The sequence below is a fragment of the Drosophila subpulchrella genome, chromosome 3L, assembly GCF_014743375.2.
Source record: "Drosophila subpulchrella strain 33 F10 #4 breed RU33 chromosome 3L, RU_Dsub_v1.1 Primary Assembly, whole genome shotgun sequence".
Classification (NCBI taxonomy): domain Eukaryota; kingdom Metazoa; phylum Arthropoda; class Insecta; order Diptera; family Drosophilidae; genus Drosophila; species Drosophila subpulchrella.
In genome coordinates this window covers 8,924,368-8,938,847 of record NC_050612.1, presented here as the reverse complement: position 1 = coordinate 8,938,847, position 14,480 = coordinate 8,924,368, and the positions used below count along the sequence as shown (strand labels likewise).

The following is a 14,480-nucleotide window of genomic DNA, read 5'->3' as shown; positions in this document are numbered from 1 at the left end:
TGTTGTCCACATGGCCAAGGATTCACTCAAAATTGTATATTTTTGTTTATTTCGTACACTTTTTTTCGCTCTCTACGTTATTTATTTATGCTGGCGAATAACACGTTTCGATGCCAAAAGTCAAGTATTTTTAGAAAACATTGCTGTAATCCTAATTGGCTGTTAGCGAATAATTTTAAAAGCATATCATAGAAATTTTTGACACTTTTATGATTTTTCAGCAGGTTTAAAAATGTTGTAATGCCATCGAGATCTGCATAGCATATATCTGTGGGCCCTATAATTGGCTAGAGGTTATACACAGCTCTGTTCAATATTATTCAACAAATATAAAATCAATCAGAGATCTAGGACAGCCAATATTTATTCGCAAAACACTACCAAAAATAAATATTATTTTAAAACAAGCTTAGAAAGGTAATCTCCTCCGTATCTCAATAAAATGAATATGGGTTCCCCCGATTAAATCCAAATAACTAAATGATTTTGAGAAACTAGTTAGTTTTTAGCTCCATAAATTTGGTTTTCTAATTAAAACAAATAGCAACATTTGAGTACCCTAGTAATTTTATTTGGACGTTATCATACGAGTTAGTTAGTTCGGCCCCTTAAACTTCCAGAATTGGGGGCATAATACACCCCATTATCAAGGGGCTACGTGCTGGAATACTGATTTGGCAGTAGCGTACAAGCAAACAAAAAGATATTGCCGAGGCCCCTGAACCAACAAAATTAGCCAATAAATATAAATTATGAACTTTATGATCTGCAGAAGTTGCCAAATATTTCAACATGACTTATATGTACGAGGGAGAATTGGGAAAATTTATGTGTAGATACATTCTGGCCAGACGCTAGATACACAAAATGAAACGCACAAATGACACAGGCTAATTACAGGTAAGCAAAAGAAAAGAAAAGCTGGCGTACTTCGTGTTTTTGAGTTTATTTTCGTAGGGGGCAAGCTCTTAGCCAAACTAGCGTGAAAATGCGTTCACACAAGCGGCGGCCAAAATGAAAAATCAAAGAATTTTCCACACAACTGAGCAATTAACACAACAACACGGGCCGCGTGAAAAGTCACTCGAAGTCCCACTCACCGGGGGGATATCTATATGTCTCGAGATATATCCCACTCAGATCGGAGGAGAGCCGATGGCACACGAATACCGCCGAAGGGAGCCGAAGAAATCGTTGAAATAGACGAATTCACCAGCGACCAGCGGCCAAACCAACGAAATACTCTTTATTCGAACGACAACGGGATCTCTTGTTCAGTAGATCACCAGCCTTACTCCGACGTTTATTACGAATTTTCTCGGTGACTCGGTGACAACTACAAAACTGCGTGCGGTGCTGTAGAGATTTTCGCTTGAGAGGAAATACAAATCATAATATTAGATACGCGAACCGATCGCAAATTAATTTACAGAACCAGAATCGAAAATCTGACCTAGCAACATGTCGTCATCGCAGGCTGTCCGCTCCTCGAAATACTCCTACCGGGCCACGTCCACCGGACCCGGTGGCGCCGATGTGAACATCGAATACATCCAGGATCTGAGCTCGCTCTCCCGCTTGGAGGTAAGGATTCGGATCGGGATCGGTATGGGAGTCGGTATAGGAGTCGGGAATCGTTGGAATCAAGCCCCACTCTAGTAGTACCGCCCATTTCTAACCTCTCAAGCCGTAGGAATTCCGACCAGGGAATATACGAACGAAATGCGTGTGCGCCAAATTTCTTCAAAATCTACGAGAATTTCTCTCTCTTATTTCGGTGTCTGTGTAGAGACTGAAAAAGAATCAGAAAATAATCAAGAAAAAATAAGAAAAACAAACTAAAAAACCCGAAAAATTCATCTACACTCTATATCAAATGCACATATATACCGTAGATATATATTGGTGTGTTAAGTTCTCGCCGCGTTCTTGTGTGTGGAAATATAGAAATTCGGTGAAGCAAAATTCTAGATGTCTATATGTATCTATACGTGTCTGTATATACATATGCATTGCTAAAAATTATGTAATGGCCACCTCCGAGCGATACACATATATACGAAAACATCGAAGAAAAATTTGTGAAGAAATCAATGCTGTGCTAATAGTGTTTTAATGAAAATCTCAATCAAATAATATGAAATAATGAGCCCCTAAAAGAGTACACTAAATAAATATGTATCCACCATTTTCTTGCAGGACAAGATCCGTTTGCTCCAAGATGATCTTGAAGTTGAACGTGAGTTGCGTCAAAGGGTGAGTAATCCATTAAATTAAGTCCTTATATACAGTTTTACATATTTTTACATCTTAAAATTTGATTTAGATTAGATTTTTTTTAGATTTTTTTTCCAAAAAACCCTTTAAGTGAGTTAGGTCCTATATATAATATAAATTGATCTATATAATTAGGATATTTTGTTATTTTGCATTAAATTTAAGAACTTTATTTTTCTGATGAAATAAGCTTCGCAGATATGACATATCTGAGGAAGTAAGAAAAGATCAACCTGCATTCCTTGAGACGCAATGGACGTCAAAGCGCCAGGGAAAACAATTTTCACTTTCCTGGCTTCGCAAATGTCACCCTAAAAACAGCAAAAATATGTGGAAAACCAAAATAAAATCAAAATAGACAGAAGTAGCAGAACCGATAGAACCAATAGAAAAGGCAGCAAACAAATGCAAGTCTAAGAATAAACTACCCTTCGCAAAGTTCCGAAAGTGTGAAAGTAAATGATAATGATGTGCATTGAACTTCAATCGCTTTCGCTAGCCGTCTTTTTTTCTTCTCGCGGAGCATTGATAAATGATTTTTCGCCTGACTTTGCAAAGACAGCGGCCGCCGCAAAGACAGAGTGAAAAGCCAAAGAAAAGTGGAAAATTCGCAGGCCGAAAGTGCACTTCATTCAGCGCGATCCTCTTGGCGATCTTGGGGCGTTACAAATTTAGAAAATGCGGAGAGCTCTTGCCGGAATGGAATGGGCTGGCCAAGAATGTTCTTTATATTTTGTTGGAAATACCATTTAATTACTTTTGCCTTATGGATTAGCACGCACTCGCACACAGATACGCCCCCCAACACACACTCACGATATATGGAACAAAATGGCTAAAATTAGCGCACGACATTCAATACAGAGAAGCGAATGATTAACTTGAAAACAACCAAAATATGAGCAGAGAAGAAAGGAAAATAAAGTAGCCAAGCCGAAAAGCCATCATCATCAGTGGCAGAGAGGGAACTCTCTGCGAGGGAAAATTCGCTCGCTCACTGGGGGAAATCTTCCCATTTATCTGTGGATCTGTGGCTGTGTGTGTCTGTGGGAAAATCAAATAATTTTCATGCACATTAAAAGCCTTCACACACCGCCTGGCACATTTTCTACATATCCACATATGCATATAGGCGGCAAAAAAACATGTATCTACAAGATACATATGGCGCAAATGGATTTACGGCCGTACTTACGTGGCCTTTGTGGCTATAGGCAACTTTTTGTTATGCCAAATGAATAGACAAACACATGTTCGCCTAGGTATTATGATAAACATAAATGTTTTAACATATTTTTGGGTAGGGGATTTAAAAAAGATTTATCAAGCAAATATATCCTCGAGAAAAACATGCGAAGGTATTTGAGTTCGATTCCTTCTGACATCGTCAAATACCAGAAATCTAGCACATAAATATCATAAAATACCATTTAATTGCAATTCCCAAAATTGCCCAAAAACGAGGTCGTCGACAAAAGGCAAATTCGCAAATGTTTAGATTCCGAAAGACCGAACAAAAATGTTTCTGTTCGAGCGAAAAAATGTTCGAATGCCTTTTTGGAAATGCAATATAGGAAAGCCGTGTGCGGCCGCCCACAAAAGATATATACGCATATATCGTGGATGCAATCGGACTATGGCTACACCTCTGCGTGGAAGATTTCTTGGCAAGATGCCATTGTTATTTTAGGTGTTGCATGTGCATAATTATTTTTGACTGATTAATGTGACTTATAATTTTTATTATGGGCTGTTTGAGTAGCCACAGAGCATAGCTAGCGCAGGTTATTTATAGTTTGTTTAAGAACATACAAAAGTCCCTAAGAGAATTTTTAACTAATGTTGGATTCTTTCTATGAAAATTCCAGATTGAGCGCGAGAAAGCCGATCTCAGCGTTCAGGTCATCCAGATGTCCGAGCGTCTTGAGGAGGCCGAGGGTGGTGCTGAACATCAAGTGAGTACTATATGGTATCTTAGAGATATAACCATGAATATATATATTTTCTACCAATCCCCAGTTTGAAGCCAACCGCAAGCGCGACGCTGAGCTGCTGAAGCTGCGCAAGCTGCTTGAGGATGTTCATCTTGAGTCGGAGGAGACCACTTTGCTTTTGAAGAAAAAGCACAACGAAATTATCACGGATTTCCAGGAACAGGTTGAAATCCTAACGAAAAACAAGGCTAGGTAGGCATACCAACATCCACGCCCCCAATCCATTGACCCAGAAATCATATCCAAAACATAAACATCTCCATCCCGAGCTGTCATGCATCCGCAGAACATATTTATTTACCCCCAATGATGATGATCAAGTGGCGTCAGCTGGCGCCCGCGGACATTTCAATGTCTCAAGATCTCGTGCAGTAACACAACAATACAACGGCTAACCTTGCGCTGCCCCGCTGACCCAAAAACAGAGAAATCGAAGCAGATCATAAACAATTCATCAAAATGCCATGACATGCGAAATGGCAGACCGAGAAAATAAAAAAAAATGAAAAGAAAACATAAACCTGCATGGCTTGCAAGTTCTATTGACACAAATTGTGGCCGAAAAGCCATACGTATAGGCAAAATTCGAGAAACTTTCGGTTGCTGGCCGCCTCTCATATTTCCAAATCGAAGCGAGCGATTTCCAAAAATAAATGCCCAGGAATGTTGAAATGACTGCCAATTCAAGGCTATCCCATGAGATCTTTTCACATTGATAAGACATCTTATATAGTATTCAAAACCTACTATGATTCTAAGCCATAGTTCTCTTAACTCAAGTTCAAACGTAGGATCCTAGGCAATCCATAAGATTTCCATTTCCACCTTTAAGATAGGTGCGCCCGAGTTTGCGCACTTCCGTTTCAAGACAAAGATGGTCGGAAGATCAACCAGCTGTCCCGCTCTCTCGAAAAAAGCTTTGCCCGAAAAGCTTTCGTTGGCGAAACTTTCTTCCATATGTTATGCCCACCCATACCATATTTTCTTTCTGAGCGGAAATTTATTTATAGAAATTTTGAAATTTTCATCCACATTCTTGAGCAGAGAGGCTCTTTGTTGCTGTGTTGCCGTTCCGCTCCCACCGACTCCCTGCATCGCTGCCTCTCGCTCGCACCAACGCCCCAACCCAAATATGTCTTTGATTGAATCATATACAAAATGTGTTGATTGTTTTTGTTGCTGTCCCGCTCCGACCCATCGAGTATTATGGAAATCCGATACGTTTTCTGGCTTTTCAGCTGGTGGGTGGGAAAGGTCGGTTGCACCGATTTTGGCCCCCGACAGGTGGAAAAGCTGGCAAATGCCACGGATTGCACATGGAAAATTCGATCAGTGATCAAAGCGATATGTAATGGAATTTATCTGATCTATTCTGGAACTCAGGTCAAAAGTACTTGTCGATCTTTTCCTTAGGATGATGTATTTGTTTTAATAATATTCATCATAAATGCTAATATCTTCAATCCTAAATCATCAATCAAATATTGTTTTAAATTTTTCATTCCTTTAATCACAAAAGTTACCGTAGTTATCGATTATATCGATTTACCACATATTACCTATGGGTTCCATCGAAACCCACATAAGATTAGATTGATTCTCATTACATATCCTTTATTTGCGCATCAGCCTATGCACTATTATTATTTTACCAATCGATTCTCATAGCTTGCTTCCAGGCAGACCAAACATGATATTAACCCTTGGCCTGCTGAGCTTTCGACCACCGCTCGATTGACCTTCGAACGGTGGCCGAAAGCTCGCAGATCCACCCAAGCTTGCTAGCGATTCACAGCCCGGCCGATCTCACAAACCATGCCTAAGTATCGGGAACTTGATCAGAGACCCCCAAAAACTAAACTGGAGAAACCTTTCCACCTCTCTTTAAACGAATGCTTGCAGAGCCGAGAAGGACAAGGCTAAATTCCAGACCGAAGTCTACGAGCTGCTCTCCCAGATCGAGTCTTACAACAAGGAGAAGATCGTGTCCGAGAAGCACATCTCCAAGCTGGAGATCTCGATCTCCGAGCTGAATGTGAAGATCGAGGAGCTTAACCGCACCGTGATCGACATCAGCTCCCACCGATCCCGCCTCTCGCAGGAGAACATTGAGCTGACCAAGGACGTCCAAGATCTGAAGGTCCAGCTCGACACGGTCTCATTCTCCAAGAGCCAGGTGATCTCCCAGCTGGAGGATGCCCGCCGCCGCTTGGAGGACGAGGACCGTCGTCGCTCGCTGCTCGAATCCTCCCTGCATCAGGTTGAGATCGAATTGGACTCGATTCGTAGTCAACTCGAGGAGGAGTCCGAGGCCCGCATCGACTTGGAACGTCAGTTGGTCAAGGCCAATGCCGATGCCGCCTCCTGGCAGAACAAGTGGAGCGCCGAGGTGGCCGCCCGCGCCGAGGAGGTCGAGGAGATCCGTCGCAAGTACCAGGTGCGCATCACCGAGCTGGAGGAGCACATCGAGTCGCTCATCGTCAAGGTCAACAATCTGGAGAAGATGAAGACGCGCCTGGCCAGCGAGGTTGAGGTGCTCATCATCGATCTGGAGAAGTCCAACAACAGCTGCCGGGAGCTGACCAAGTCGGTCAACACCCTAGAGAAGCACAATGTGGAGCTGAAGAGCCGTCTGGATGAGACCATCATCCTGTACGAGACCAGCCAGCGTGACCTGAAGAACAAGCACGCCGACCTCGTCCGCACCGTCCACGAACTGGACAAGGTCAAGGACAACAACAACCAGCTGGTCCGCGAGAACAAGAAACTGGGAGGTGGGTTACTGATCCTATATTTTGAAGCTTTTTAAATGTACTAAGGGCCGATTTTTCAATGTCAGGTTAAATTTTGTAATTGGGTTAAATTGTTGTTTCGTAAACAATTAGTTTCTCAATATCATGTTAGGTTTTATCCAAATGATTCGAGTGGTGACCTCTCTGTTTCGTAAAATTAAAACCACGATGACAAAGTAAAGTTGGCTTCCTGAACAGTTTAACTTCAGGTTAACATTCTCTAAAATATAAGAAACTAGAACCTCAACATGAAATTTAAAAATAGGTCCTTGAAATACTAAAAAAGTTAATATTATCTTTGCAATACTTACAAATCCGTATTCATCCCAAAACCCCCAGATGATCTCCATGAGGCCAAGGGTGCCATCAACGAACTGAACCGCCGCCTGCACGAACTGGAATTGGAGCTGCGTCGCCTGGAGAACGAGCGTGATGAACTTACCGCTGCCTACAAGGAAGCCGAGGCTGTAAGTTGCGAAAAAAAACTTACCTATATTATTCCTATAACTCAAATATATTATTTAATATTCTTCCAGGGCCGCAAGGCTGAGGAACAGCGTGGTCAGCGCCTGGCCGCCGACTTCAACCAGTACCGCCACGACGCCGAGCGTCGTCTGGCCGAGAAGGATGAGGAGATTGAGGCCATTCGGTAAGTCACTTATCAGTAAACCCCCCTGTTGGAAGTAGCCCCACGCCCCTGCCTCTCAATTGACAGCGACAACAGACGAAGGTCCATCGATAAGATGTCGCTTCCCCTGCCAAAGCGGAAGTCCCCAAAAAAATAAACACCCCTCAAGGCCCGCAGGGGAAATCATTCGATTGATTCGCAATCGCTTTTCACTGCCAACACAATTGATAGTGAACTGACCCATTTAGCAATTAGCAATCAGTTCGAGTTCTTTAGTCGCGCACAAAGCAACGGCATTAGTTTTCTATTCAGAAGCCAGGCGAAAGATCCTGTTCCCACAGAAGGTTCACAGGCTCAGCTCAAGAAGTGGGTTTCCTTTCATATGGTTTTCGAAATTATATGGATTTCTTATAAAAACCCTATTGAATTTCCCGCAGAAAATTGCGCAGTTGCTGCTATTACACAATCAAAGTGGGTTCGTTATTGAAAACCGAAAGATCTCATTGAGAAAACATTCGACATCAAGAGTGGCTCTTGAGCAAGAGGTACGTTTGCGGCATGATATGATATATAATTCCAGTTGGTGGTCAGTGCTTGGCAGTGATTGAAAAGATCTAAGATCTGGCAAAGACTTATGATATTCGGTTTCTTAAAATGAGTGCTATAATTACCATTATCTTTTTACTAATCTCGGATAAGATCAAGTTTTAAAGACTTTTCCTCTGATTCAGTGATATTGTGAAATGTTTTTGGCACTCGATATAAGTGAGTAAGCATTTCTACAGTGATCATTGAACTATGGATTATCTTGTACGATTGTTATTTCAATTTAATACATTTTGAAAAACGCTATAAGAATTGATGAGATAAATTACAATCCATCCTAAGATTGTATTTTAAATTAAAGTAAACCTCCAATTTCCTTCAAAGATCTTTTGAGCTCTTTTGTTGATAACTTTCCCTAGATCTTTTGTGTCTTCCACGACTATTGCATAAAATGCCTGGCTATTATGACATTGTCTATGAGCTCCTTGCCAAAATGAATCAATCATAGCCGCACATTGACTGCCAACAAATGATGATGATAATGATGATGTTATTGTCGTCATTATGCTCATACCTTGCCCGATGCCAACAGCTGAACGAACGAAATGCAATCTTTTTATAGATTTTCGACAAATTTGAAAAAAAAGAATTATTTGCAAAGCAGCAGCAACTGCTACTGCTGCCAACCGAGGAGAACCCAAGAGACCCGAAGCTACAGAGGCTACATAGGCTACCGAGGCGACAAGGCGACACAGAGGCGGCCACAGTTGTAGCTTTAATTAGAGTACTCTTAAGAAAAGTCACACATACCCATTAGAAGACCATACACCCCCCCACCCCTGAAAAATACCCTTCCTAGTCCCGAAGAATCATGGCTTTAGCCCTAAAACAAAGACCCTCCCGCTTCCGTCCGGCAACCACCACCTACGAGGATAACTATGGGTACACCATGAACTTCTACCAGCCCATGCTGGACTATCTGGATGCCAAGGCCAAGGGTCTGGAGGTGAAGAAACCCCACCTGCCGTGGGTCAGCGAAAGGGGCCTCAAGCAGTACCGCCCCTCGAATGCGGTGCGACAATATAACGCCGACGAGATCGTCCGTTTGTCGCGCACCTGCGCCGCTCGGGCCGACGAGATATTGCTTAGCTTTCGGGCCCAGAAACGCTCGCCGTTCAGTGTACAAAAGTTGGTCGACGCATCGCGAGTGGCCAAGCACCTTGAACCGGACACAGTTGTCGAAAGATCGCGCCAGCGCCGCCGCCGCCGTCAGGAGGAGCTCGAGGATCTGATCAAACGCGACACCCTAAAGATATTGCAGCGCATCCGTAAGATTGAATTGGATAACGAGGTCGATCAAATGTCGGACGACTTTAAGCGCTCGATTCGCGGCAAGTCCGCCAGTGCCATTGCCCAGGCGCTGCTCTCCGAATCGGAGAGGAACATCAAGACGGCCAAGAAGGAGGAGGAGGACTATATCTCCCAGACCCTGGTTCGTTCGAGTCGGGCCGTATCGCGGGCCCGTTCGCGATCCTCCTCCCCCCTCGATGGGCAATTGCGCGCCCATGCGCTCCACATCGAGCTGATGGACGACCGGTTGGTGGACAAACTGGACCACCGTGTCTCCTCATCGCTCCACAACGTGAAGCGCCAGCTGTCGACCCTCAATCAGCGGACGGTCGAGTTCTACGCGGATAGCAGGTGCGGTATAGAGGATAAGTGCTGGATCTGTCGCAAGGTCATGCGCACCCATCCCAAGCTCAAGGACTATACCTACGTGTATTGGCAGCACTAGGTCCGAGGTCCCTAACCCTATCCCAATGCCTGTCCCAATTCCCCCCTTCGCTCTCATCTTCATTCGATATATTAGTTTTCAAACAGAGGAACTTTTTAATATTTTTTGATGATCCAAAGTGTTTAACACTTGGTTTTAAAGAGTACCAAACGAGATAGGAAATCCTTTTGAAAATCAAATATATGATTTTTGAAAGATCTTATTTTTGGTAATATTTTAATTCAACAAATAGTTTTTTATTTAAAGATACAAAGTGCATCAATATTTCCATCTCGATAATATTAAAGATCCATATTCAGATCATATCAAGTGGATCGTTCTGTTTCTCTGTGTAGTTCCGTTCCCATCCGGGCAATTTGAATAAATGCGAACATTTTTGAATTGCAGCTCAATTTTTTGTCTGCGCATCCTAGAGTCTCCTCCCCCGACCCAGCAATTTGCCATTTCAATTTGTCTATTTGTCTTTCCTCGTCTGGCACAAAATGTATTTTTGTTTCAAGAGTTTTCGCGAACTGCGGTCTTGTTTTGTTTCACTATGTTGGCCGCTTCTTTTATTGTGTCTGTTGGGCAGTCTTCTGTAAATTATTTATGCGGAATTATGCGCGGAATATTTGACCACGGCTAATTGCAGAAAATCGCCAGCAATTCGCCAATTAATTATAAACTCTGTAGGAGGTTTATGAAGAAAAATGTTGGATTTATTATGTTAGGTATAGAAAAATTAGGAATTCGGAACTTTATTAATACCAGAAGCTGAGACAGAGTTAGTTTTTGCTGCATCTTAGTGAAAGTGATAGTACTTAACAATAAATGTTGTTATTTTTATTTTAATAGTATAGCTAAAAGACCAGGTAGCCCAACAGCCAATTTATTCTTCACTTTCCCTTGAAAAAGCGACTTTTACCCAAACCTATCATATTTCGCACCCGCACCTCAGAAATTTCGAGGCTGTCAATCCGATTTGCGCGTAGATGGTCGGACCAACTATTGTTGTGAGTTTGTCCTTCAAGTTCGAGACTTATTTTATTTTCATCCGAAGAAAACTGATGCGCATGACAGCAAAAACAATCAGAAGAAAAGGCGGCGAAAAAAAAACAACATAAGACCCAGCGAATATTTTTGCGTAAACATTGAAAACAATGGCAGGGAAAAATTAAAATCTAAATGGGAATACTTAAGTTTTCTAGCTAAGACATACCAAATACCTTGGCAAAGCGACAGCGATGAGCACACACACGATTTTCAGATTAAGTAACCTACACATGGGCTTTTCTAAGAAAACATAGTATTCAACTAAACTAAAAGATCATCGGATTTAGAATATTTTGGCTAAAAATGTCAGTATCGTTAACATTTTTTTATGATATTACTGGGCAGAAAAGTTACGATAGTGATTTTACAAAATATAATGTAGTTTCTCCAAAGGTAAAATATACATTATAAGATTTATAGATTTATTATAACAGCATTACCTAAAAAATTCAGTAAAATGCAGTAAATATGCTGTACTGAGTTATACTGCTTCTATAATTACCGATCCAAAATAGAACTACATAGTCAGTAATTAAATCAAATGTTACCTGTTGTTAGAATGAAATTAGAAAGTGAATCAGGTAGGGTATCAGAAATACAAACACTTCTCAAATTTAGTTGGCATCAAAAGCACCTACGCCCAAGAATAGACGCATGATGCACTTACCCCAAAAACAAAATAAAATTTAAGGGAGGGGAAAAGGAACTGTTTTCGCGAAATAGTTTGGCATGTAAACCCAAGCTATTTGTGACAAGTTCGATGTCTTTATCATGCGTAAAAATACACAGAAATTCGCAAATGCAGCGACCAGCGAAACAATGAAACATTTTTGACAATGCCAGAGCACCTGAGTTGAGTGGTTGAGTGGTGCTGAGTGGGGCGAAAATGCGCAAATTGTGGGTCAGCCATTGGGGCCAAAAATAGAGCCAGCAAAGCGAAACATCGGAGGGTCATTGAGAGGTAAACTGGTGCATTTCTGAAGGGGCTACTTCTTGATATCAATAGCCGCACTATTGGGATAATTCTAACCCCAATTCTAATGTCAATTTATGCACCCTTAGCAAGCAGACCTCGATCGAGATCGAGCAGCTCAATGCCCGCGTCATCGAGGCGGAGACCCGGCTGAAGACCGAGGTGACCCGCATCAAGAAGAAGCTGCAGATCCAGATCACCGAGCTGGAGATGTCCCTGGATGTGGCCAACAAGACCAACATCGATCTGCAGAAGGTGATCAAGAAGCAGTCGCTGCAGCTGACCGAACTGCAAGCCCACTACGAGGATGTTCAGCGCCAGCTGCAGGCCACCCTGGACCAGTACGCCGTCGCCCAGCGTCGTCTGGCCGGTCTGAACGGAGAGCTGGAGGAGGTCCGCTCCCACCTGGACAGCGCCAACCGTGCCAAGCGCACCGTGGAGCTCCAGTACGAGGAGGCCGCCTCCCGCATCAACGAGCTGACCACCGTCAACGTCAACCTCGTCTCCATCAAGTCCAAGCTGGAGCAGGAGCTCTCTGTGGTGGCCTCCGACTACGAGGAGGTGTCCAAGGAGCTGCGCATCAGCGACGAGCGCTACCAGAAGGTGTCGGTGGAGCTCAAGCACGTCGTCGAGCAGGTGCATGAGGAGCAGGAGCGCATCGTTAAGCTGGAGACCATCAAGAAGTCCTTGGAAGTCGAAGTCAAGGTGGGTTTTGAGTATTTTCTGTGATTTTTTTATTATATTATTATTATCAGTATTTAAGTTATCAGTTATTATTATTATCGGTCTATACACTCAGATTTGGAACAGATTTTAAGATAATAAGATATTATTTACAAATCATTTGAAAAATCCATTGGGATTCTATGCTGTCTCTCATTTTAAGATCAATGTTAAGATAATAGAGTTACTCAAAGTTACAGAAATTCGTAAATTTTGGATATAACAAGTGGTAGAGATCATGAGATCATTATTATCGGGTGTAGTACATAAATCTTTAACAACATTCGGATTGATTGGATTAAAAATCGTCTTAAAAATTCTTAGAGTATCAGGGTTCTCTCGTATTAAGTATCAAATTTAAGATTAATTTTATTTGAAAGAATACTGGTTAAGATTAAGATTACGATAATATCATTACTTAAAGTTACAGTATCTGTAATATATTATTTTGTGTCAGAAATTTGTTTAAAACCATTACTGGTTATTATTAATAATTCTTTGCATTGAATCCATCTAATCCTTATTTATAATCCCCCTAATCCTCCTTCAGAACTTGTCCATCCGCTTGGAGGAGGTCGAGCTGAACGCCGTTGCCGGCAGCAAGCGCATCATCAGCAAGCTGGAGGCCCGCATCCGCGATCTGGAGCTGGAGCTGGAGGAGGAGAAGCGCCGCCACGCCGAGACCATCAAGATCCTGCGCAAGAAGGAGCGCACCGTCAAGGAGGTGATCGTGCAGTGCGAGGAGGACCAGAAGAACATCATCCTGCTGCAGGACGCGCTGGACAAGTCCACTGCCAAGATCAACATCTACCGCCGCCAGCTGTCCGAGCAGGAGGGTGTTTCCCAGCAGACCACCACCCGGGTGCGCCGCTTCCAGCGCGAGCTGGAGGCTGCCGAGGACCGTGCCGATACCGCCGAGTCCAGCCTGAACATCATCCGCGCCAAGCACCGCACGTTCGTGACCACCTCGACGGTGCCCGGATCCCAGGTGTACATCCAGGAGACCACAAGGACGATCACCGAATAGAGCGCCACGCAACGCTCCGCACCGATATCATTTCATTATCAAACGCGAACCAAACCAAACCGAACGGAACCGAACCGAAGAAGATCATCGGGTGGAGAGTTCAGAGTGCAGGAACAGAACGAGAATTGCGTGAGAAAGTTTTTATAATTTAAATTTTTTTGTCAATCCCCAACGCCGTGGCAGCGATCAAGAACCCAGTGGACTTCGGCGGGGGCTCGTATAGGCTACACACTATAAATACATAACACTACACATCCTATCTTTATAATAATAATACTATTTTGAAGTTCATGTAATTTAATTAAAATAATGAACCTGAAATACCTAAAAACAAAATAAAAACAAATCAACGAAAACTTGGCAGAGTTTTGCTAGCGATAGAGATATATACCACATACGATACACTTATGCGTAGAGAAGAGAGAGAGAGAACACGAGAGTTGGCTGAACAATAACGTTTGATGGAGCCCATTTGAAAATTAATATAATACCAAAACACGAAATGGAAATGATAATCGTCACCGAGATCCCACTAAGCACGCCACCGCAGCATCGAGTTAACCGAGTTACAACCGCTTCTACTATTTGTTTTTAGTTCACTTTATGTTTAGTAGGTAAATTTCTGTGTGCTCGTAACGAATTTGAATTTTACATTAAATCAACATCAACAAAACTGAGCAAATTTCACATTTT

At 42.6% G+C, this 14,480-nt stretch overlaps 1 protein-coding gene across 2 annotated transcripts; it reads left to right on the top strand.

The window, feature by feature from the left end:
* Positions 1 to 1,229: 1,229 nt before the first annotated feature.
* Positions 1,230 to 14,469, top strand: LOC119555426 (paramyosin, long form). 2 transcript variants are annotated; one of them, XM_037866792.1, is made up of 9 exons: positions 1,230 to 1,584; positions 2,200 to 2,256; positions 4,146 to 4,232; positions 4,297 to 4,463; positions 6,174 to 7,045; positions 7,403 to 7,530; positions 7,600 to 7,712; positions 12,127 to 12,742; positions 13,311 to 14,469. In XM_037866792.1, exons 1-9 carry the CDS (start codon positions 1,462 to 1,464, stop codon positions 13,785 to 13,787), a joined length of 2,640 nt encoding a protein of 879 aa, XP_037722720.1. In that variant the 5' UTR covers positions 1,230 to 1,461; the 3' UTR covers positions 13,788 to 14,469. The 2 variants fall into 2 exon arrangements, with proteins under 2 accessions (XP_037722720.1, XP_037722721.1); XM_037866793.1 differs by lacking the exons at positions 1,230 to 1,584; positions 2,200 to 2,256; positions 4,146 to 4,232; ... (2 more) ...; positions 7,403 to 7,530; positions 7,600 to 7,712 and adding exons at positions 7,922 to 8,057; positions 8,129 to 8,236; positions 8,860 to 9,938.
* Positions 14,470 to 14,480: the final 11 nt, after the last annotated feature.

What these genes read in the sequence shown, in the direction of transcription:
- LOC119555426 (XM_037866792.1), top strand. Translation starts at nt 1,462, where the DNA reads ATGTCGTCATCGCAGGCTGTCCGCTCCTCGAAATACTCCTACCGGGCC. An exon ending in CGAGAACAAGAAACTGGGAG is followed by an intron (nt 7,046 to 7,402) that starts GTGGGTTACTGA and finishes CAAAACCCCCAG; the next exon opens with ATGATCTCCATGAGGCCAAG. An exon ending in CCTTGGAAGTCGAAGTCAAG is followed by an intron (nt 12,743 to 13,310) that starts GTGGGTTTTGAG and finishes ATCCTCCTTCAG; the next exon opens with AACTTGTCCATCCGCTTGGA.